Below are 24076 nucleotides of genomic sequence, written 5' to 3' on the forward strand. Positions count from 1 at the left end.
GGTTGACAGTAAAGGAAGGTCACACATATATGGTGTAACAAACGATCTGTTCCCTACACAAGAGGTGGCAACATTGCAAAACTATATTACCCTATTTGCCTGTTTGTCTGTCTCCCGTGCCTCTGGCGCTGGCTCTTTTATTTTAGTAACAGAGCCTGCGTTTTGGTGCAGAGCGTCAGATCCGGTGCAATCGAGGGGAAAACGCCCGTGTAGTTGTACCCTAGGTGGGTGATTTATCAATGTTCAAACTCAAAGTTCTGCTGCGATTCAAAATATTTTGCACTGAAACTTCTTAAATCAAATTATGCTTTCAAAAACGTGAAAGTACGATAAGTTTTGAAAAAAATTGATTGTAAAACTTCAGCATCTAAAAGCTGCGGAGTTCATGTAAAAGATAGTGGGGCAAATTTAAAGTGTATTTTTTATGCAGCTTTGCATTGAAAATGGTACAAATTTGAGCTATTTGAATTATATTCACAACTTCATTCATGCAAATATTTTATATTCAGATTTTTTAATAAATAAGCAAACATTAGAATTTTTTCAAGATGTTTAAATTAGTCGAGGTACAAAAAACCTTCATAAGAAGAAAAATAATTATTCTTGTTGAAAGAAAATTGACACTGTGAATTGCCAGTCAAACTTAAACATTCACCATTATAGTGACCCCCCCATAGATAATAAAAAGCACAAGGTTTGCCCAGGTGCAGTAATTAAGATGTTTACTTTGAAACAGGTGACCAGTAAATGCTACCTGTTGGCTAGTTGCTATTAGTGATGAGAGTAACATCTGGTGCCTCTATATCAGAGTGGTACTAGGTTATCATAGCATGGAAAAATATGGAAAGGGATACTGCATGCACGTGCATGTTTTAGTGCACAAAGGACAGTATAATGATCAGATCTCTGGACCAGCTGGTTTTGCATTGTAACTTTTTCTCAGAGTCACTTCCTATTGTGAAGGGAGATTGGTCTGGCTGGGAGCCAACAACACCTACTTTCTGTTTGTGCTGCTATATATATAAGGACATACTGAGCATCTGAACACCATTTAGAGTGCAGACTGAGGCACGTACCTAGCAGCTGCAAAGGTAAGGACTTTGACCATTTTTTATCTGAGCCATTAAATAAAAGACAGAACACATATATACAATGGTTTATCAACATAAACAGTGTAGAAAAAAACAATGTTTTTGTTTTTTTGCAGTGGGATTACTAATGTTTACTTCTCTAATTGTCTCAGTAACAATATAATAGAATTCAAAAAGGGAATTGTTTCTGCACTTCATTAGATTTGCATGCAGCAATCAATTTTTCATTCATTAAAATCATTTGAAAACAGACACATTTTTAAAATATTTATATTCTTTATATAATGTTCAAATCTTACACAGCACTTTAGATAGAATATTCATCATTTGCATTAGTTGTCTACTACATTCACAAACACTCACAGGGAGCAAATGAGGAGCCAATTAACCTGACTGAATTTTTTGGGGTGTAGGAGGAAAATGGAGAACGCGTAGAATCCACACAGACACAAACAGAACATCAATGCACAAATAATTTTTTTGTGAAAACACATCATTTAATACTTATATGCACAGCCACCACAGCAGAGTCCTGTACACTATTAATGGTTATTATCTAGCAGTTCCTGGTTGAGATGGGGAAGCAGTACTACGTGACTACGTGCACAGCAGCAGCAAGCTTCATTTGCAACCAAACCCTCAAAAGTTTTTTCTAGACACAACTAAAAAATGACATTGAAATATGTTTGTCAGAATGAGGCAGCAGCCCCAGGCGTCTTGCACCATCGTACATTAGGTTGATTGTTCTAGTTGTGGTTTTTCAATGAAGACAATGAAGAATTAGGAAGTGTTTGATTTCAATTCTGCCTTTACTGTATACACTGGGGGCTATATGGGTGCAGAGGCATGGAAACAAACTGTTAAGTTGGTACTTAGACTGCAATGTGTGTGTGCATACTAGTAAAATCCCTGTAGCATTTATTATTTTTTTCTTGAGAGTTTTATATATACAGTATGTTAAAAGTTCTGCTTATTATAAAGCAAGAAGAGTATGTAGTGCTTTATATGCGTATGTAGACAAAAATAGTACAGATATGGCATCCGTTGGGACCCACTATCCAGAAAGCTATGAATTATGGAAGGGTCATCCCCCAAACACTTTATTTAACCAAATAATCCAAAAATGATTTCCTTTATCTCTGTAATAATACAAGAATGCCTTGTACTTGATACAAACTAAGATATAATTAATCCTTATTGGAAGCAAAATCAGTCTATTGGAGACAGATATTTCTATTTCAGCGTATCCCTAGAATACAATATACATTTTATGTTACTGCCTTGCATTAGCAGTTCTCTAGTTCCTGACAATACCATCACTACTGTGTTTGACTGGTGAGTGTCCCTGTAGTGTTACAGTACCAAAAGCAATGGAGAAAATACACAGTGTGTATTGAATGGTGACACTAGCTTGGGAAATTAGACTTTTTCAGAAATTTTACAACTTCTCTTTTTACTAGAAAATATTATGGATATTTACAATCAATTCTTCTTCCTTCCATGGCAGTGAACAGTACATAGCTGGAATATAAATTGCCTGCCTTATAATATTTAAGTGTACATACTTAAGGGCAGTACTGTCGCAAATTCATTGTGGTGGCTGCATGGGGTCCATCAATGAAATCTTTGACCTGGGCCCGCTGTTACCTTAAATTAAACTATGGAAGGGCCAGCATTAAAAAAACCTGTAGCCCATCAGGTTATTAGAATATAAAAGGGTTACAGCATTAGAATATGGAATGGGAAATATGAAAACATCACTCTAGGGGGCTGATTTATCAAGAGTCGAATGAACTAGAATGACCTCGAAACTCGAATGGCATCTTATTTAAGAAAGAACTCTATTGGCAAAAACTTGATTCTGCGAGTTTTAGTCCCACAGCCCTAAAACAAAAATTTATTGAGTTTTCGGCAAAAAAAACTCAAATCAATCGAGTCAATTTGAGTTTTCTGAAAAATAGTTGAACATCAAGCAGGCTAAATGGTTCCAGGGACCTCTGCCATTGACTTCTATAGAACCTCGACAGGTTTTCAGTGGTTTATTTTCGGATTCAAGCTATTTCCAGGGTCAAGGTATAATAAATCTTGAATATTCGAGGTTTTTTTTAACCCAAAATTTAAGTTTTTACCAAAAATACAACTCGAATACTTGAATTTTAATAGAAAAAACAACTTAAATCTTAATAAATCTGTCCCTAAATGTTTATACAAAATGTTTTAATTTATTGGTGGTAAGTGCAAAAGACACGCAGTTATTTACCATGTCAAAAACAACTTCAGTAGCTGACCAGAAGATAATAAGCATCACTTCCAGGGTTAATAATGGCAATGGTAGGTTATGTAAATACTATAGAAAGGTTTTTTTTTATTATTTGTGTTTTAGAGCATGTATTTTATTTGGAAAAAAGGAAACTTTGTTCCAATAAATAAAGAAATAGTCAGGCCCCTCTTTATAAATAGGTCTCAACAACATATAATTAGGATCTCTTTCAATGCTACAGAGTTTTAATGCTGGAGGATGTTTTAAGTTATATTATAACTACGCAGAATTTGTGATTTCCAGCCCCCCTCAATAATGAAGACCCTAGTATGTATTTATGGGCGTCTTATGAATTTATTTGAAAGCTGGTGGGGAGATGATATGAATTATTCTCAGTAAAGTGCTTCATAGTATGTAATTGCTAACACTAGTGATTAACCATTTAAGCACCAGCACCTTTTGATCTTGCTTTGTCATATGTTGGTTGCAAACACACACACACCTGCAGTGCCGGTACAATGCTACTTTCAGTCGGCTCCTTAGATCCTACACTTCAGATAATATAATTTCTAGCATTTCTTGATACTCATAATTTTCAGGTTCTTTTGTGATGTATTTAAATTGCACTATAAATAGTTGTTTTTGTCATTGTCACAGAGGGCTGCTTTACTCTCTGTGCATGAAGCAAACAGCATCAGTGATGGCTAAATGGTATTTAAAAATGCAGAGAAACTGGTAACAGGTTGAACAGCTCCTATCAAGTTAATAATCAACTGCTTGTATATGAAGTTCAATAAAAAATATTAACTTTTATATCACACACACCCGAGAAGAATGTTTGACACTATAATCACAGATAGGCAGGTCAAAATTTTAGCAATCATATTGGTTCTTGTTGCTTGTGCACTAGACTTTGATAATAATATTGAGTTATTTTCTTATAAGAAAATCTACATCTTTCTTTTCTACACTTTTAATTCTATGAAGATTTTGCAGTACCGATAGATCTGGAAACCCATTATCCAGAAAGCTCAGAATTTTGGGAAGGCCGCTTTCCATAGAGTCCGATTTAAGCAAATAATTAAAAAAAAAAAAATTCTATCTAAAAATAAAACAGTAGTTTGTACAGGTATGATGAGCCTGTTATCCAGAATGATCACGGCCATGGGTTTTCCAGATAAGGGATCTTTCGTTAATTTGGATCTCCTTACCTTTAAGGAGAATTCAACCCTAAAATTAAAAAAAAACACTCCCCCCTACCCTACATAGACCCCCCCAGCTTAAGTATTACCAAAGCGGCTGACTCCGCTAGGACAGAATCTGCCCATAGGGGTATGTAAAGACTTAGGGGCATTTGCCCGGGGTAACACTTAGGCGGGGGGGGAAAGAGGGGGTCTATGTAGGGTAGGGGATAGGTTTTTTTTAACTTTAGGGTTTAGTTCTCCTTTAAGTCTACTAAAAAAACATTTAAATATTAATTAAACCCAAAAGGGTTATTGTGCCTCTAGGAAGGATTCATGTTATCTTAGCTGGGATCAAGTACAAGGTACTGTTTTATTGTTTGGAAAAAGGGGATCATTTTAACATTTTTGAATTATTTGATTAAAATGAAATCTATGGGAGATGGCCCTCCTGTAATTTGGAGATTTCTGGATAATGGGTTTCTGGATAACTGATCCTCTACCTGTACTTTTGTGTTGAAATGTGTGTGTTTCTTAATCACCACCTGAAATCTCATGAAAGGTCAGTAAGGATTTTATTATCCACCATATTAAAGCCATGTTTACTCCCTTCTGGCAAAGGAGAGATTGCCTTTAGGTAAAGGGTAGACAGGAGATTTTCCTTTATTATAGGACAATAAGCTGCTGCATTTAATGGCACTCACTGCTTATCTAGAGCATAGAACCAATGGCAAGAAGAGTTCAAGTTTAAAAGGTAATTCAGAAAGCTATGATCCTCTTATTTCTATATAGTAAAAGATCATTTCTTGGGTCTAAGTTCCAGGCTTGTTAAATAAATGACTAGTATTTGGTTAAACAATACACATTTTCTGATTTCTTAAAACGCCTATGAAAATGGTAAACGTAGTTTTACAACAAAGCAGATGTGGAATGGTGCTTCCCATTCACAGGACAGCAGTTAATTACTTCCTCACACTTTGACACCAAAGAACCGGAGCCTCATCACTGCATTACAGATATCAGGGCAGCAGATTTTTGCATTTATAAATGCTTGGACTATCACTCTTCAACTTCAGCTGCATTTTCTGAATTATTGCATTTGTTTTGTGGGATGTCATGTCATCCCCAGGGTAAGCCTCTGTATTCTGGCCTATGTTTTGCTGCTTATAGCAGCCACCTTGAGCACTAACGTAAATCCTCAAACAACCTAGGGGCTGCCAGTACTTAACGATATTCCAGTAGTTGCCAAAGAGTAGGGGGGCTGCCGGTAGTGTGTAGCACCAGAACACAGGGGCGTAACTACAGAGGAAGCAGACCCTGTGGCTGCAATGGGGCCTAGACGGTATAGGAGCAACATGAGGCCCTAACTAATGAACAATTTCAATATATATTGGTAAAACAGGACAACCTCTAAAAATGTTGGGGGCCCTAAAATTATTTTGCTATGGGGCTTAGTAACATCTAGTTACGCCACATTAGGACTACGCTAAATGGCAGACTCTACATTGTTTTGGTACAGATAGAAGTCAGGGCAGGTAGAAAAGAACTAAAACACATTAGAAATGCACAGATACTTTTAATACTAAGCATACTGTATATTCAGTGAGCTTTTGTGCTCAGTTTATATGTGCCTTCTATGTCTATTTTTTTACTGCCATGTGTGCATATTGTGTAGAATGTCATGATAGAGGCAGCTCAATAGTAGACCCTTAACTAAAACAGAAACCATGTTTTATGGGCAATGTGTATCACATTAAACATCATTATCATTTTGTAGATGCTATCAACTGCAGCACGCACAATTAGAGTAGTACGGTCAATCGCATGGAGAAGTCTTTCCACTACCTCTCCTGTGTCTGCATCTCTGGATCGTGGTTATGGTAAGTGTATTTAAATAAAGAATAAGGAATATCTTCAGCACAGCTAGGACCAAAGAGCCAGAGGATGAGTGCACTGCCACATCTAAGACATATTGCTACATTACTTCCATGTTTATGCAGTGTATGGCTAGACAGTAAAGCAGTTGGCTACAATTTAGGCAGAAGGCCATTGTAATTTCTAGGCCATATTAAGAAAATTCATGACCCTGGTCAATGAAGAAACTTGAACTAAAGAAAAAAAATGTTCATCATCAAAGTACAACCTGGTACAATCAAGGTGTTGCTGATCTCCTGGCACACTTTGGCTGGAGGGCCACACAATGGACACCCCTGACATGTATACTAAGAATATCAGTTGTTACTCAATGACATCTTCTGGCTAAAGTGGGAGGGGGCTCTCTTATTGGTGGCTCAGAGCAAAAGCCCAATTTGCAATACCCTAAAATGAGCCCTGCTCTTCTTTATAGTCACATATAACAGGATTTATGGAATTGTTATAAATAGTACAGTACAAGTGTGTATGGCTGTTCCTTAAAGCAAAGACACTGGTAACATGTTGAAAGATACAGGCTGTAGTGTAAAAATGTGAGATTAGAGCTCACTAAAAAAAAATTAACCTACTTTCTATTTATTCCTATGGAATTTTTAGAAGTGTATTAATCAATGGGTGAAAGTTAGCGTACATCATTTGATAAATCTACTTCTAAAAATCCCATAGAAATGAATAGAAAAATGGCTTTTCTCTGGTGAGCTCTAATCTCACATTTTGATAAATCTGCCCCATAGAGATAGAGATTTTTACACTTTTTTAATTTTTTTTACTGTTGCTTATCTTTCAAGGTTTATGATACACGATAGACCTAGACTGGAAGTCTGTAAAGCAATAATAGGCATAGAAAAATATTTGCATATTTCTCAAAGGCTTGGTGATGCAATACGTTGCTAGAGGAAGCATACCCCACAGTCCACCAACACCCCCCTCCTCCGCGTGACCACAGGGTCTGCATACTCAATAGTTCTGCCACTGGTCACAGGCAGCCATAACCATAACTCTCCTAATCTAGCCTGTATGGAGAGGACGAAATACCTTTTTAATATGTAGGATTTTCAATAAAAATCAATCAGATCATTTGTTTTGTGTACAGGAAATAACCCATTGCTATCTATTTGCTTTTATACAAGTGGAAATTGCTTCAGTTTGTTTTGGTACTCCAAGGTGATCAGTCTGACCCCTCGATTTTTAAGAAATAGCCTATAGGTGCACTACCCCGACCCCTCAATTCTTAATAAATTAGCCTCTAAGTGTTGGCCTAATATAATTAGTTGTATGTTTGTAAATTCCATTCTTTCAAGTCTATACAAGTGTTCACTTGGCTGAGCAGAGTCTGATTTGAGTACTGTATATTGTGTATAACTAGCAAATATGAAATAAATGTCAGATTTCAATTCAAAAATATCTTTCTACACTTAAGGGCTCATTTATTAACATAGGTGCTAAATAACACAACTCTAGGGGGCAGATTTACATAGGCTCGAATATCGAGGGTTAATTAACCTCGATATTCGACTGCCAAATTTAAATCCTTCGACTATGAATATCGAAGTCTAAGGATTTACCGCAAATAGTTCGATCGAATGAAAAATTGTTCGATCGAACGATTAAATCCTTCGAATTGTTCGATCTTCGACCTTCCCCATAGGCTAACATGGTACCTCGGTAGGTTTTAGCTGGCAAAGTTTTTTTTAAAGAGACACTACTTCGACTATCGAATTTTAGTTTGAATCGTTAGATTTGAAGTCGTAGTGGAAGGTCGAAGTAGCCAAAAAAAAAATTTGAAATTCAAAGTTTTTTTTCTTCTATTCCTTCACTTGAGCTAAGTAAATGGGCCCCCAGTTGTCAATAGAATCTATCGGCAATTTACTACCAAGTAGAAAAGGAAAGCAAAGATATTATTGGTTGCTGTGGGTAAATTGATGAAAATCGGGCCTGTCAATTTAGAATCCTTGTTGATGTCACATCTTGTTTGTTAAACTTTCAGCAAGTGACTGAATTTGTTCTCTTGCAGATATAACTACCAACAAACCTATTGATTTTACCAAGCCAATGTACTGTGAACGCAGAGAATACCCTCTGCCAGATGTACCCTATGTATCTGACCTGAACACTCAGCAGAAGGCTTTAAAGCAGAAGGAAAATGGACCCTGGAACCAGCTAACCAAGGAGGAGAAGCTTGCCTGTATGTTGCTCTTATTCTTTATTGAATGACAGAGTATTATAACCCTGTCATCATGAAATCAGTCATTATTTTAGGATACCAGGCCTCGGATTAAAGGCCAGTTTGAATGCATCTAGAATAGCTGTAGAGTCTTATGTTGGCTTGTTTTGCATAATCTACTATGTAGTTTGTTGGATGCAGATGGAAAATAATTCGGAACTATGTTTTGTCTGTTGTTTTCTCTTGCAGTATATCACCTTAGCTTTAACCAGTCCTATGCAGAAATGAATTCAAGTTCAAAATCAGAATGGAAAACCATTGTCGGAGCCGTGATGTACTTCTTGGCCTTTGGTGGACTATATCTCTGGTGGCACCGTGTATATGGTTTGTTCTTTTTTATGTTCTTATTTACTGAAAGAGATAGCTTTATGCACTTTCTACTCACTAGTTTTGCATGCACTGGTTTCTTTCCTGATAATCATGTGCCCTTAATTATATATACTATATATACTTTCTTCTTGCTCTTTGTCAGAGTAGAATTGGTGATAACGATAATAGAGTGAACCATGATATGACTACGGGGTACAGCAACACTGTCTAAATGTAAAATATACCTTATTTATATTGATTATCTAAATATTTTTTTCTTCCATATAATACAAAATATGAAGGCATAGCATTTTGTATACACAGTGTGCTCCTTATTTTTGGAAGGCCATAAGAATACATCATGTTATATGTGGGTCTTCAGGGATGCTTGTGGAACACCGAGTCTGCTGCTATGTTGAGTTACTGTAAATATATATATATCATCTGTCTATCTAGCTACAGTATCTATCTAACAGTTATTAATTATGGTAAAAACGACACTACATTGACAATAGATTGTAATATTGGAATAGTCTTCTTATAGCTGCTACAACCTCACTGGTTTTGCAATTCACCAAGATCCCCAAATAAAGGGAAACACATTATTTACTAAATCTTGAATTTATCTAATCTATTTATTAAACCAAGCTCAACCAAACTCTCCATAATTTTAACTTATTCATCAATAAAATAACTTGAAAAAGTCAGGTTAGGAAAAGATTGATAAAACCGAATCTTACGAGTCTTTTGGATTTGACGCCCAAATCGCTAATTTTTTTTCGGTTTTTACCTGAAAACCTACATTTTTCATATTATCGGATGAAAACCAGCGCAGATCACGATCTCTTAAAATTGTAAAAGTGACATCTGCCATTGATTTCTACATGACCTCGACAGGTTTCAGATGGTAGATTTTCAGATTTCGACTTTAGGAAATAATAAATCTCAAAATTAAATTATTTATTTCTTTTTGCCCAAAAAACCTTGACCAAAAAAAAAAACCCCCGAGGTTTAGTAAATAACCCCCATAGATTTGCTCACCATATATTCATTATATGGTTGTTCTAAAGAAGCAGGATCTCTTTAAGCCACATGGTTTCAGTTCAAGATTATTGTCCAATTAGGAAAGTATGTATAACAAAGTCTGGGAATTCAATCGTTTTAATTAACCAAATCTTTCACTAACCATTAAAATGGAAAACGACTAAAATTACGCCCACAAAATTAAGATATCATTTGTGACCACTAGATGGCACTACTAATTGGATAATTTAAGTAGGAGGTGGATTTCCTTTTTAAATTTAACTCTTCCTTCTCCAAACTGTTTGAGAGGAATTAAACAGAGATTTTTTTCATTTAACCCAAAAGAGTTTTCAGGGGAAAAAAAAACAGTGAAGCATAATAAGTGAAAGTAACATTTTTACAACACTAATGCATGTCTGATGTTTTTAGTCTTTGTTGTCCAAATTTTTTATATATATATATTTTTTTTATATAAAACTGCATGGTGATATGTATGACTGTATTAAAACAGACCAGTACTGAATGCTAAATTTTAGAGCTCATTAATATACAAAGAACAGAATGCACTGTTTCTAGATTTTAAGTATGCCTCGTTTCATTGAGATCAGTTGAAACCTTTTTATGGACCAGGAACTGTTTAATTATAGATGGCAATTTGTAGGAGGCTTTTAAAGATACACGTTATATCAGGTTCTGACTGTACATCCAGCTTGCTTGCTCTAATGACATTATTCTCACATTAGATTTAAGCAACTGAAATAATGGAAAATGCAGAAGGGAGACAATAGTTCCTGTGCATTGGAAATGTGTTTGATTGTGTAATATTCTGCTCCCTATATATAAAATATCAGATATGCGTATTTAATATTCATCAGCAATTGAATAGCTCTCTTTTCACTTATATAGGATTTTAGGGGCATATTTAGCCAATCTTAAAAAACAGAGCAGGACATTGTCATAGCCTTAAGGCCTATGTTATGTCCGGAGATTCCCCTCCACTGGTGAATAAAAATCCAATCTGCTTTGATCTGCACCCTGTTCAGCAAGTAGAAATGTGCACTCACCTCACACAAGGTGGATTTAAGTGAAAAAAACACACAAGTGGATCTGAGTGGATCTTCTGTACCGGCATTTTGCTGTACACAAGATACACTGGAGGTATGCGGGTAACCACTGACCTAACTTGTGCTTTGCTGTTATGACAAAGTATATCTGAATGTCAGGCTATACATTGCAATGACAGACAAAGCAGTTTATTACCTGTGGGAGATGGACTCTCTCACAGGTGACAAAGTGTCGAAAAATACCATGTCATATAGAATGGGGAAGAATAAAGAATTATTTTAAAGAGGTTTTCTCCTCCAAACCACTACATCTCTCAAGGGAGAAGAAAAGGCAAAATTCCAAAAAGGGGGGGATGCCAAAATGTTAGTTACCGCCAGTGATTATAAGGGCAAGGGCAAGGGCTCTCAGCCTGTGTTTGTTCTGCAGACGGAGAGAGGCAGATTTGCTCCCTTCCACATTTCTGTGTATCTGCACTGAAAAGTACAGCTTTCGCTTGAGTGCAGGTACACAGAGCAAAGCAGAAATTGTACCGAGAAACAAGAAAGCTGGCCTCTGCTCTGCTCTATGTACCTGCATTCAAGCGTAAGCTGTACTTTTCTGTGCCGAAATACGGAAGGGAGCAAATTCATTTCTCTCCGCCTGAGAACAGGGATTGTGCACCTGTTTGCAGAAAACTGCATTACATGGTACACCCAGGGTCCAACTGTAGCTGTACCATGTAACCATCTTCTTCTTGCACCATGACCCTCGCTATGGCTCTGACCAGCAGTGGCATAACTAGAGTGCGCAAAACAAATCTTTGGAGGGGCCCGGCGCAACGTGATCCCCAGCCCTCCCACCGGCACACTCCCCAAATCTACTTATTCCCCACCCTGCCCTGCAGTCTCCGAGCTGCCTGTGTCCCCCTTCCCTGCCACAGGTATGAGACCAGCTGGGGAGGGGGGTATTTCTTTCAGCTGTAGAGGAAGCAGACCCCTCAGTCTAGTCCCCCCCACAACCTCTCAGTCTGCTTCCTCTATAGTTACGCCACTGCTGTCCAGGTACACATTCGCAGTAGAGTGAAATGCCAAACCAAAAAGCAAATAACTGCATGGGGAGTCTGGTGACACATAGAGGATTCAACATCATATTGTACTCCAATAGTAATACCATGGGCCACTGTATTTTTCAGTGACAGGAGTACTGCCATGACTCCCCCAGTGCCCTCCCTCAGTCCTGGCCTGATCTGGCCACCCCTGCTGCCCTCCCTCAATCCTGGTCTCTCCCGCTGCCCTCCCTTGACCCATACCTGATCTGGCCTCTGCCACTGCCCGCCGAACCTCCCTCCATACTTCGATCCTGTTGCTTCTATAGCTGGGCCGCTGCCCTCCCTCACTCTACAATCGCATCAAAAGTTACATTTATACAATGGTGCCTGGGTGTGGGGAGGGACTGATGGTGGGTGAACGTGCAATGGTGGCACCAGAGGGGGGTGTGGGGGGCCCTAGAGGGGTGTGGGGGGCCCTCTGGTAGCAGCCCTGGTTGGCCTTGGATACCCCAGTCCGACCCTGCTGGGGGGTGCCTAGCATTTTGTCACCCCTTAAGTGATTATGCCTTTCCTTCTCTTTTAAGGAGATATAGCTATTGTTTTCTGATAGTAATCACTCAGTTGAGGTACTTTGGACCCCTGGGACCTTTTGCCACCCATTCACAAACCCCCCAGAAAATGGTGTATTTCCAAACAGCTGTCACATTGTGACTTGGTATTCACTCTTACTGTTTGCACCAATTGCCTCCACTGGATCTCATAGTGGGAAACCTGTCAGACTGATACTGGCAAAGAAGCAATACATGTAACTTGTTTGGAAATTAAAGTAAAGCTTCTCAATATTGCCTATAACATATTTTCTTATATTGGACGAGAATTAATTCCATCACATGAAAACATACGGACGAGATTCAGTTGGCAGAGAAAAAACTTTTCTCCTAATTCAGTTCCTGTTTTCCCCCATAGACTTTAATAGAGTTTCTCATTGAATTGCATCTGGCTCTATGGGAAAATCTGGGAGTAAATTAGAAGATATGCTTTTTTTCAACTGAAACTGGCCCATTATTTGATAACACTTCAAGCTTTGTTTTCTACTAAGGAATGGTCCTGAGCCAAATAAAGCAATTAGGTGCTATTCCTATGTAGGAATTCCTATTCACATGCAGAGGAGTGGCAAAACTGATCCAAGAGCCAGTGGTATAGGAATACCTGCTTGCTGATTAAAAAATCTTAAAATAAAAAAAGACCAAAGGTTTACAAAATAAAAGCTCTGCTGTGTAATGGGAATCAGGTGAAGAAGAGGAAAACACAGACCAGAAAGAACCCAATTGTTTTGCAGAACAAAACAAATATTTTGGCACCTACTCCCTTTAAAACTTTGTTTCTGCTATTCACGATGGCACAGTGCCCTCTCATTAAGGCATAAATCCTATGTCATTGTGAGGCTGTAGATATTAACCCTTTCAACTAGAGCTTTTTTCTTCCATATGAGCATGATTTTAACAGTAGAGCCAATAAAAAGCGTTACAATTTCAAATCAATGGATTCAGCAGTGATGCTTTTGCTTTTTTACCCCTCTAATGAAAGACAACTGCTGATTGGTTGGTATTGGCTACCGCACTGGTTCAGTTTGCACTTTTTTTAGTAAATAAGGGCAACATTTTTAAATGAAATATTCCATCAAAACTGATTATTTCTTTGCTATGCTCATCCCAAATTCCTGTGCTATTAGTAATCTAAGGTTAGGGCCACAGGGGGCAGAAAACTGCTAGCAGAAATACACTGGCCTATTTCTGCCCTACCGCTGGCAGGAGCCTCCTCTCTCTCTTCCTCATTGAATCAGTTCGGTTTGAACAAACTTTGGTGTATTTCAGCTCAGAGACTCATGGTTCTTCGCCAAAACCAGCCTAGTCTGTTCACGCTGAGCCGATTCAGCAAAGAACAGAGAGGAGGCTACTGCCTGCGGTAGGGCAGAAATCAGCCCACAGATTTCATATAGTGGTTTTCTGCCCCCGTGTGGCCCTAGCCTAAGGCTATAGGGCTATAACATGGTCACCCTCTTTTGAAAGCATCACAGTTAGTTGCAGTGGTGTAACTTTAGAGGAAGCAGACCTGGGGAAAAGGGGGGCCTGGACTGTGGGGTCTACTTCCTCTATATCCATCAATATCCCCCCTTCCTTCCCCAGCTGCTCTCTTACCTGCAGCGGGGAAGCAGATCGTGACGGCATGGGGCAAATGGTGGGCGGAGCCTGGATACTGGAGTGGGCGCATTTGGGTGGGGAGTGGGCAAGTCCAGATGGAAAGTGGGTGGAGACAGGAATGAGGTGGGAGGATGGGGATCGCAGTGCGCTGGACCCCTCTGAAGATTTTTATGCAGGGGGGGCCCGGCGCACTCTAGTTACGCCACTGATTAGTTGTCTGTATACACAAAATATCAGAGTAGGTAAAAAGTGAAAAAACAAATAGACAGTCTGACTTCTGCTTCTAATGTAAATAGCTAAAAGTATGAGTTTTTAAATGAGTCCAGGCTTTGTGATTGTTTGTTTAATTTGCTGCTGGCTTTGCCCAGTGCTCTGTCTAATAAAACACATATGTAATATATACTGCTAGAATGCTGAGAACGTGCATACATTCAGTTACATAGATGGGGAAGAATCTGAAGTGGGGTGACGTCTAACCCTCTTTTCAACAGATTAATCGAGTACCTTGCTCCTTGGCATTCCAGTCATTTTTGCACAAGTAGAAATTCTTTTATTAGATATTTTGACACACACAGGTGCAGTCAGATCTGTGAGGGTGGGGGTGAATATTGTTTGAATCCAGACATTCCTTCCAAACCCCAACAGTCAGCGGTTTTGTTCTCAATTAAAAATTTCAGGCTTATTTTCATGGGAAAATATAACATGGGAAACAAACTGCACCGGGTCAGGTTAGTTTTGGTTTTTTATAAAATTATAGCAAAGAAATGACTGATTGCTATGGTTGTACTGTATTTACAATATCAGTACATTACCTTCTTGTATATTAATTTCTCTCCTAAATAAAGGGATCATCAGCTTGCATGAATTCTTTTTTTGGGCGGGGGGCTGTTAAACCTCTTGTACCCAGGATGCACTGAAACCCTGATAAAGGGAACCATACATCAGAATCTATTAGAGAACCCTGGGATATCACTGGAACATGCATGTAGTCCTTTAGATATCTAGTGGATTTCAGACTATTATTATTACTATTCTTAGTCATACTTAGTTCTTAGTCGTATATGGCCATTTACATGCTAATATGAACTGCCAAATGAGGGCTCTTGGGCTGGAAGATTCAATACATACAAGGGCTTACTAACAGTATAAAAAGTGGGCAATTTTGCAACTGGGCAGTAACCCATAGCAACCAATCAGTGATTAGCTTTTTTTCAGCCAGCTACAGGTTAATCACTCACATGTGATTGGTTGCTGTGGTGCTAATTTGCCCACTGTTTATAAATGAGCTTAAAGGAATTGTTCAGTGTAAAAATAAAAACTGGCTAAATAGATAGCCTTTGCAAAATAAAAAATGTTTCTAATATAGTTAGTTAGCCAAAAATGTAATGTATAAAGGCTGGAGTGACTGGGTGTCTAACATAATAGCCAGAACACTACTTCCTAACCTAAAAAACCTAAAAAAAAAACCTTTAGGGTGTTATTTACTAAACTTAGATTTTTTCTGGTGGTGGTTTTTTGGTGGAAAAACTTGAATTTTTCAAGATTCATTATACCCTGAAGCTGCAAAAAGTCAGAATCTGAAAATCTGCAATCTCAAACTTGTCGAGGTCAATGGCATATGTCCCTTTTACAATTTGAAGATATCTTGATCTGCAATGGTTTAGTCCAAAAATGTGTGGTTTTTGGGCGATTACCCGAAAAATTCAATCGATTCGCGTGTCAAATCTGAGAGATTTGTACAATTGCTCGATTTTATCGAGTCTTTCACGATCCTGACTTTTTCAAGTTATTTTATTGATAAATAATATAAAATTATGTATGGGAGTTTGATTTGAGCTTGGTTTAATAAAATGATGAGATAAATTTGTTTTGGTAAATAATCCCCATAGTGAATTCAAGCACAAGTTTATTAGGAAAAGCCTCTGTGGTTGTTTTGTGCTTGATGCTGTTGCCATTTAGGGGACGTGTCTTTAAGAATGTCTCTTGTTTGAACCCTACGTCCTTGTTAAAGCAAGATGTTTTTGTCAGTTAAACTGACAACAGAGATAAAAAAAGGCCTGGTGTTATTGCGTGTGTTGCTCAAGAAACCACCTTTGTCACTGATGAAAGACTTAAAGCCTGCCAACAACTTTCCTTTCTTTAACGAATTTCCTCCACAACTGCCAGAAAAGCGAATCTTTATTTAAAATGATAAGCATCTCTGTGTGTCCCTGCTGCCTGTCGGCCTCTGTCCATTAATGTATTTTTGTTAAAGAGTCATGTTTGTGTATGTGTCAGTTATGTCCACCAAAGGGAACCTCAGTGCAAAAGTACAAGGAAGCTGCATGCCTCTATAAGTGACTCTGTAGGACAGGGAGTGGCACACATCTCATGGATACATGTTCAGAAATATAACAAACTTAAACAGAAATTAATCCTTTGCATATTTAGAATGCTGACATTAGAATTAGAAGTGTAGGCACGCCCTAAGTAACCAAAATCAGGTACAGATACAGACAGTGGGATTGTGCCTACAATCCCCAAACATACCAGATAAATACAATTGTGCCTTAAATTTTGTCAAAGGGTTCACAAGCAGTTTAGCAGACTCAATGAAACAGCTGTTTAATTAATTAAATATATGTAAACTCAGTGGAATGTCACATTCATTTCCCATTTAGTCACAGAATGATTTTGAAACAAATCGCTATCAATGGCTAAAATATTCTTATGTACAGTACATAGAATCAAAGAGTTGCTGGTATGATTACTATGACTATACCTGATTAAGTGAACACATCTTTGCTGGATGTCAGTGAAACTGACAGATAATAGAAAAAAACTTGTGACGTGATAAGAAATGCTGAAGTCCTCATTTCGTGGCATGTTGGGCTCATGTTTAGAAGCTTATAAACTGCACAAAATCTGTTTCATTACATTACAAAGAGTAGCATATAGAAAACAACAACCTTCATGAGTCATAACTGCCTGTAACGTTCCTTTATAATATATTTTCACTCTGAATTGACCTTTATGCTATCACACATTATCAGTTTATACAAGTGACTGACTTAGTAACAGGTTCATTCTGCAGTTCAAAGAGAAATTGCCCCCCCAACCTCAGTTCATGTTTAGACAACAGAAGCATCAATCACTGCTCCTGTAAAAATAGTAAAGTTGCACTATAGATGCTAAAGAATTGGGAACACATTTGTTAAAGTTCAAAGAGGATTTGAGGGGCACACACCTGGTTAATTTTCTCAATTGTTTGGGTGCACCTCCCGCAGTGTCCTTCCCCACTGGAATACAGGAATCAGAGACGAAATGGGCAGCACTCCAGGATAAAGTTAAAAAATGGCCTTTATTTACCAACAGCTTGAAAAAGAGCCGTGCGAGGCTCGAAACGTTGCTATGCTGCCCTGCTGTTGGTAAATAAAGGCAAATTTTTAACTTTATCCTGGAGTGCTGCCCATTTCGTCTCTGACACATTTGTTAAAGCACAAATTGGCATAAAATGTCCTCAAATTTGAAAAACAATCCTCCATCCTTTTCATGAAGTCACCTGTGTGATTTGCTTTGGACAGATAACACACTATGAATTAATATGAATTTATTGGGAGGGGGGGTCATATTGCATTCACCTTAAATCCTGTAGGGTTCATTGTGTTGTATTTAGTCTCCAGTCTAGTTGAACTCATTGAGGGAAGACTCAAAGCCACTCTTGGGAGAAAAATGGCATAGCTTTACGTAGGAAAAATTTGCATTTAGGTAGAAAAAATTAGCATTTTGGATGGGGGCATGAGGTCTAATAAAATATATCAGTAGGGTCCTGTGTACTAATAAAACATTTTGACAAATTTAGAAACTCTACAAATGTTAATGGCTTAGAGCAGGGGTCCCCAACCTTTTACTTAAGAGCCACACTCAAAACTGGTGGAGAAGAAAAAATTGGGGATGCCAAATAAGGGCGGTGATACACGAATTGATAACCCCATGTAGACTGCTAGCCTGCAGGAGGCTCTGTTGGAGTAAAAATGTGCCTTTATGCTTCCAAAACTTGATTTTAGGTCAGGAATTTCAATGTTGGCATTTACTATAAGGCGACTGGGATCAACATCAATGCAACGGAGAGCAACATGTTGCTCACGAGCCACTGGTTGGGGATCACTGGCTTATAGAAACAATTTGCTAATATGATACAAGTCAGGGTTCATTTACTTACTGTACCACAGTAGGATAAGTGCAGTTCTGATGTTTTCCCCACATAATGCACCCTTTTCCTTATGGTTCCAATGTAATTGTGGTAACCAAGGAGAGATGTGCCTTTGGCAACTGCAGCCAATGCGTTAACATTGATGCAGTTGTGCTTGCACTTCAAATTAGATAAAGTTGGGCTGAAAGTGTAATTGGCATCATGAGTGACTTGGGCACTAGATTCTTGTGGGGCATTTGTGCTGCACAGAAATTGATGCAGGATGCTGTGGGAACCAGGATCTGTGCAAATGCCAGACGGGCTGTTTGTGTAAGATGCCACAGACAGTCACTATCTAGTGGGCTGATGGGGGGCTGTTTGGTTTTCTGTGTAATTGGAATGCCAGGGCCTATTTTGACTTCCGGTACAGACCTGGTGGAACTCTGGACCTACTGCCTGTTCGAAGACGGTGGCAGCTTCAAGTTTCCAATAGCAGCCTGTGCTCGGTTAGGAACAAGATGCAGAAAGCACCTATAGGTAAATGCAAGGAGTACATGTTGAATGTGTTTTTACACATGCATGAACATTTGCAGGCCAGCAACTGAGGAGAAATATGAAAATGACTGTGCACATTCAGATTTGACCACCATGTGATGAATTCCTCCCCATTGCAAAGATTGGTTGCTAATTAGTACAACACCTATAGGAGTGCTGGGGCTCAATAATACAATGAGAATACAAGTCAATCTAACAGTCCTTGTAGTCATCTGTACTTTTACTAAAATAATAGAGAAACAGTGTTTTATTATTCATAGGTGACAGGGTTGCTTTGTGGCTTACCAGAGCTTGCAGCCCTGTGCTAGCAACATATTTTCCATGATCCCTGATCACTTGAATTGATCTCCCCCCTTCAATCCAGGAAGAAACTTGACCACAGAGTTTCCTTGGGGATGAAGGAACCTAATGGGCACCAAAACCCTGAACCTGAGCAATTCAAATGTGCAACACTCCAGAGGACTTAAAGATAGAATTAGAATTCTCCCACTAGCAAAGACAGAATCTGCTCTACAGCAAAGGAAGAGTTAATTTAAAATTGCACAAAGCTTACTATACTTACTTACCAAGTGTCCCCAAGAACATTATTTAGTAACAAAATGCCCATATACTTTTCAAGTACTGAATACACTGTACTGTATAACCCTTTTTAGCAACAGAAACTGGTTTAAGGTACTATCAAATTAATAAAATATAAATTTTGCAAGCCTTTACATCAAATTATGAATTTAAGTAGACACCTACACAGTAGGAGCTAAATAGGATACTGTACCACTGTTCCTAGCTAATTTCACTATCTGTGACTGTTCCAATAAGCTGTTGTGACAGATGGCCCATTGATGCACAAACTGTATAGGGCAGAATAATTACCAGACAATCCTACGCTTACTCTCCCTCAATGTTACTTGCATGAAAAGTTGATCGCATCCTGTAGAACTGTAAACCATAGTCCCTGCTGTACTTTGAGTAACTGGCATTCACAATATAGCAGATAATCTCTGTGTCTGCATGCATAGCTCACAGCCGTCCTGCAAATTTCACATGGGTACGGATACTCAAACCAATCAAATAAAAAGAAAAGAACACGTGAACAATGAACATGAGCCAAGTAGAATTGCTTACATTGCAGAGGGACACGGCATGACCACCTGTTTTTTATAACATACAGAGACCTCAGCTCATTTCATTGTGCAGTGCTCGGTCATTTAAACTTCCCCAGAACTTTCTGCCTTATAGCTCTAGAATTTGTTTTACTTCAACTTTGTCTCATTTATTCAAACAAATAAATAATTAGCTCTTTGGGTCAGACACTCCTGTCTCTGCATTGCCTGCTATATTGCATATATGTACAAAAATGTTTTATTTGTGCCCTATAGTTTTATCTTACATTTCTGTTTCCAATTTTGGAACACGGCAGGAAATCCACACAGACTCGGAGAGAACATAGACACTTAAATAGTGCCTTGACTCGAATTAAACTTGGAAGGCAGCAGTGCTAACATTGAGCCAATGGACTCTCAGTTATCCATTGTGAGCCCTGTAGGAAAGTCTTACATTTTTTATTTCTGAGCACAATTAGGTTTAAGTCTTAGACCAGTTTATTGATAAACATAACCCTGAATTTACACATTCAGCTTCAAGTGTGGATGAGCTAAATTGGATGGGAATATTGCGCATATTGATACCATTCATTAAAAGGTATTTGCATGCAAACACATGCACTTCTCAGCATTGTTGTGTCTTTCCGATCTGCTCTGGCGAATTGTATGCAAATACACCTATTGTCACTGGGTAACCCTGGAGCTACTGCTACCCTGAACATAGTGTTAATTCCAGAGTTTCTGTAACAAGTTGTGAATCAACAGATTCACAGAGTAAATATTCTTGAGTAGCTTCTACCTTTATTGTCACCTCCTGTCATTGATTTCTATACAATGATGGTGTTTTTGGCATATACCATTCAGGTCCATATAGCTAAAAAGCCCATGTTTGTGTTGTAACACCTCATTTTAACTTACCTGTATACAGTAGCTGTGTCTCTAGCTCCCACAGGACATGCAAATATAAATATGGGTTGGCTTCACAAACAAGTTTATCTGCTAAGGTTTTGTACCTTGTGACATGGAAGCTATGTTTTGATTGATAAAGTCAAGAAGTTCCTTTTACTGCTTTGTTGAATGTTCACATATTTTTTTCTTGCAAAAGTAGTGGAAAGTAACTTAACTTGAGGGGGGGGGATTTCATGTATCATGCTTCATAGCACATTAAAAACAAAGTATTCACCTATACAAACTTTTTTCAACATTTAAAAGAAATAGAATCAAAAACCTAGGTTACAATTTAGGTTTCAATGTTTTTATTGATTTCTGATTGTTAGCAAAGAAGGGGATACAATGAAAAGTCATAAAAGTAATCAAAAACAATAGGTAAAAAGTATGTTCAACACAAGCCCTATTGCACTTGTATCTAAAGGGATCCTGTCATCGGAAAACATGTTTTTTTCAAAACGCACCAGTTAATAGTGCTACTCCAGCAGACTCCTGCACTGAAATCCATTTCTAAAAATAGCAAACAGATTTTTTTATATTCAATTTTGAAATCTGACATGGGGCTAGACATTTTGTCAATTTCCCAGCTGCCCCTGGTCATGTGACTTGTGCCTGCACTTTAGGAGAGAAATGCTTTCTGGCAGGCTGCTGTTTTTCCTTCTCAATGTAAGTGAATCTGTCTCAGTGGGACATGGGTTTTTACTATTGAGTGCTGTTCTTAGATCTACCAGGCAGCTGTTATCTTGTGTTATGGAGCTGTTATCTGGTTACCTTCCCATTGTTCTTTTGTTTGACTGCTTGGGGGGGGGGGAAGGGAGGAGGGGTGATATCACTCCAACTTGCAGTTAGAGTTGCCACCTTTTAAAAAAAAAATTACCGGCCATGGTGGGGGGCGGAAAAAAAAGGGGCGGGGCGTGACACAAAAAGGGGCGGAGCCGATGAAGGGCGCCGCAAAAGGGTAGCATCACAAAAGTGGCGGAGCCATGGGGAGTTGCGTCACAAAAAAGGCGGGGCCACCGCCCGAAAGCTGACGAAAATGTACGTTTTCATCGGCGGGCAGGGGATTTTGTAAATGGTATTACAAATTACCGGCAGCTACATTGCCGGTAAATTTGCAATACCACCCCTGGCCCTGGCAGGTGTTTTACTGGCTACGCCGGTAAAATACCGGCCGGGTGGCAACCCTACTTGCAGTAAAGAGTGATTGAAGTTTATCAGAGCACAAGTCACATGACTTTGGGTAGCAGGGAAATTGACAATATGTCTAGCCCCGTGCCAGATTTCAAAATAGAATATAAAAAAAAAATCTGGTTGCTCTTTTGAGAAATGGATTTCAGTGCAGAATTCTGCTGGATCAGCACTATTAACTGATTAATTCCCATGACATTATCCCTTTAACAACAGGGTATACCATTCAAATCTTTCTATAAATGTGATTAAATGTGAATGATATATAACATATATACATATAAGCCTTTAGAAGTGCTTGGGGATCTCTGCTGCCTAACCCTGTTTAGCCTTGTGATTTCTAATAAAACATTTTCTACTGCTGCTTTTCTTCTTTAATTTAATTTAATCTAATGTTCCCCATTCCATTCTGGTATTCCCATATCATTCTGCTTTATATTATAGACACATGGGCAAATATAATTCCAGTAGCAATTTAATTCAATATTTAGCCATTAAAAAGATAATTCACAAGGTTTAAGCATAAATGTTGCTTCTTAGAAGGAGGCTGCGTATCCCAAGAGTTGTTTTGCATTCCAATGCATGTTCCTGACACTGTTAAACCACTGATGTGGTGAGATTTATAGAACCACTGGGAGGGCGTGTTGGCTGGAAGCAGTGGCCGAGCTAAACAGCCTCAGGGGTGCACTGTTGAAAACTGCCAGCAGGGTCTGACAAACAAAAGCTAATTTCATTGGGAAAGTTGTGCTCACCACAAATAATGAGGCTGTGACCACAAAATACATATAGACAAATTCTACAAATTCTATTTAGATTTTTTAAATTTATCATACACTGGCACTCGAATTCGACTATTTGCCACCTTAAACATGCCGAATTGCTGTTTTGGCCTATGGGAGATGTGCTGGGATAAATTTGGGGCTGTTTACTGACCTCCTGAAAATCAAGTTTTTTTCAGAGAAAAAACTCGATTAGAATTTGAATTCGATTCGAGTTTGTGGGTCGATCCTATTCACCCGAGTACAAAAAATTTGATTTTTTTAAAATAAATTTCAGTTGGTCAAATTTAGAATTCATGGGAGTTCATGCGAGTTTAAAATAACTCCCATGAACTCAAAATTCGACTCTCTGCCCCTTAATGTCCTTAATATATTGATAATGGGTTGAGTGCAAAGGACCTCTTGTATTTGTCTAAAGAATTGAGAGTAATATTAAACTGGAACAAACTATTGATAAATGAAACCATAGATCCAAAAATAATCTGATAATTTGTGCCAACAAGCCAATAGCAAATTATACTTTGATGCTGCTAACACTTGATTGTGTCTTCCTCCCCAGTGTATGGTCCTGTTCCTCACACTCTCTCAGAGGACTGGGTAGCAATGCAAGCAAAACGAATGATTGATATGAGAATTAATCCCATCTCTGGCTTCTCCTCTCACTGGGATTACGAGAAGAATCAGTGGAAGTAAAAATATGTCTGTTAAATTAGCAGATGGAATGTATTCTAATAAAATGTGTTTATGACTTACTAGAAAACTGCACTTGTATTTTTAATCTCGTCTTGGTGCAAATCACAGTTAATCTGATAATAGGCTGGATGTAAACCCCTAAATAAAATGTTGCAAAATATATGAAATACCGATTTTAAGTTACTTTCAATGCACAGAAAATTAAGGTTATTTGTAAATACTTTTGAAACATTGTAGCAGAAGCCAGCTGCATAGCATAGCTGTGAAAAAACACTCAAGGCTGATTTTCCTGCTGTTTATTTTAGGATCTGGCCAGGCACATTTTGTAT

At 38.4% G+C, this 24076-nt stretch overlaps 1 protein-coding gene across 1 annotated transcript; it reads left to right on the top strand.

The window, feature by feature from the left end:
- Positions 1–945: 945 nt before the first annotated feature.
- LOC108719104 lies at positions 946–23806 on the top strand. Its single transcript, XM_018267731.2, has 5 exons — positions 946–1091; positions 6310–6412; positions 8479–8649; positions 8878–9012; positions 23614–23806. The coding sequence occupies exons 2-5, from the start codon at positions 6310–6312 to the stop codon at positions 23745–23747; spliced, it is 543 nt and encodes a 180-aa protein (XP_018123220.1). The 5' UTR covers positions 946–1091; the 3' UTR covers positions 23748–23806.
- The last annotated feature ends 270 nt before the right edge of the window (positions 23807–24076 follow it).

This window comes from Xenopus laevis, chromosome 6L (genome assembly GCF_017654675.1).
Source record: "Xenopus laevis strain J_2021 chromosome 6L, Xenopus_laevis_v10.1, whole genome shotgun sequence".
Classification (NCBI taxonomy): Eukaryota; Metazoa; Chordata; class Amphibia; order Anura; family Pipidae; genus Xenopus; species Xenopus laevis.

Bases quoted from the DNA above. Each gene is read 5' to 3' on its own strand.
- LOC108719104 (XM_018267731.2), top strand. From the start codon at position 6,310: ATGCTATCAACTGCAGCACGCACAATTAGAGTAGTACGGTCAATCGCA. The intron at 6,413-8,478 runs GTAAGTGTATTT...GTTCTCTTGCAG, and splicing joins ATCTCTGGATCGTGGTTATG to ATATAACTACCAACAAACCT. The intron at 9,013-23,613 runs GTTTGTTCTTTT...CTTCCTCCCCAG, and splicing joins CTGGTGGCACCGTGTATATG to TGTATGGTCCTGTTCCTCAC.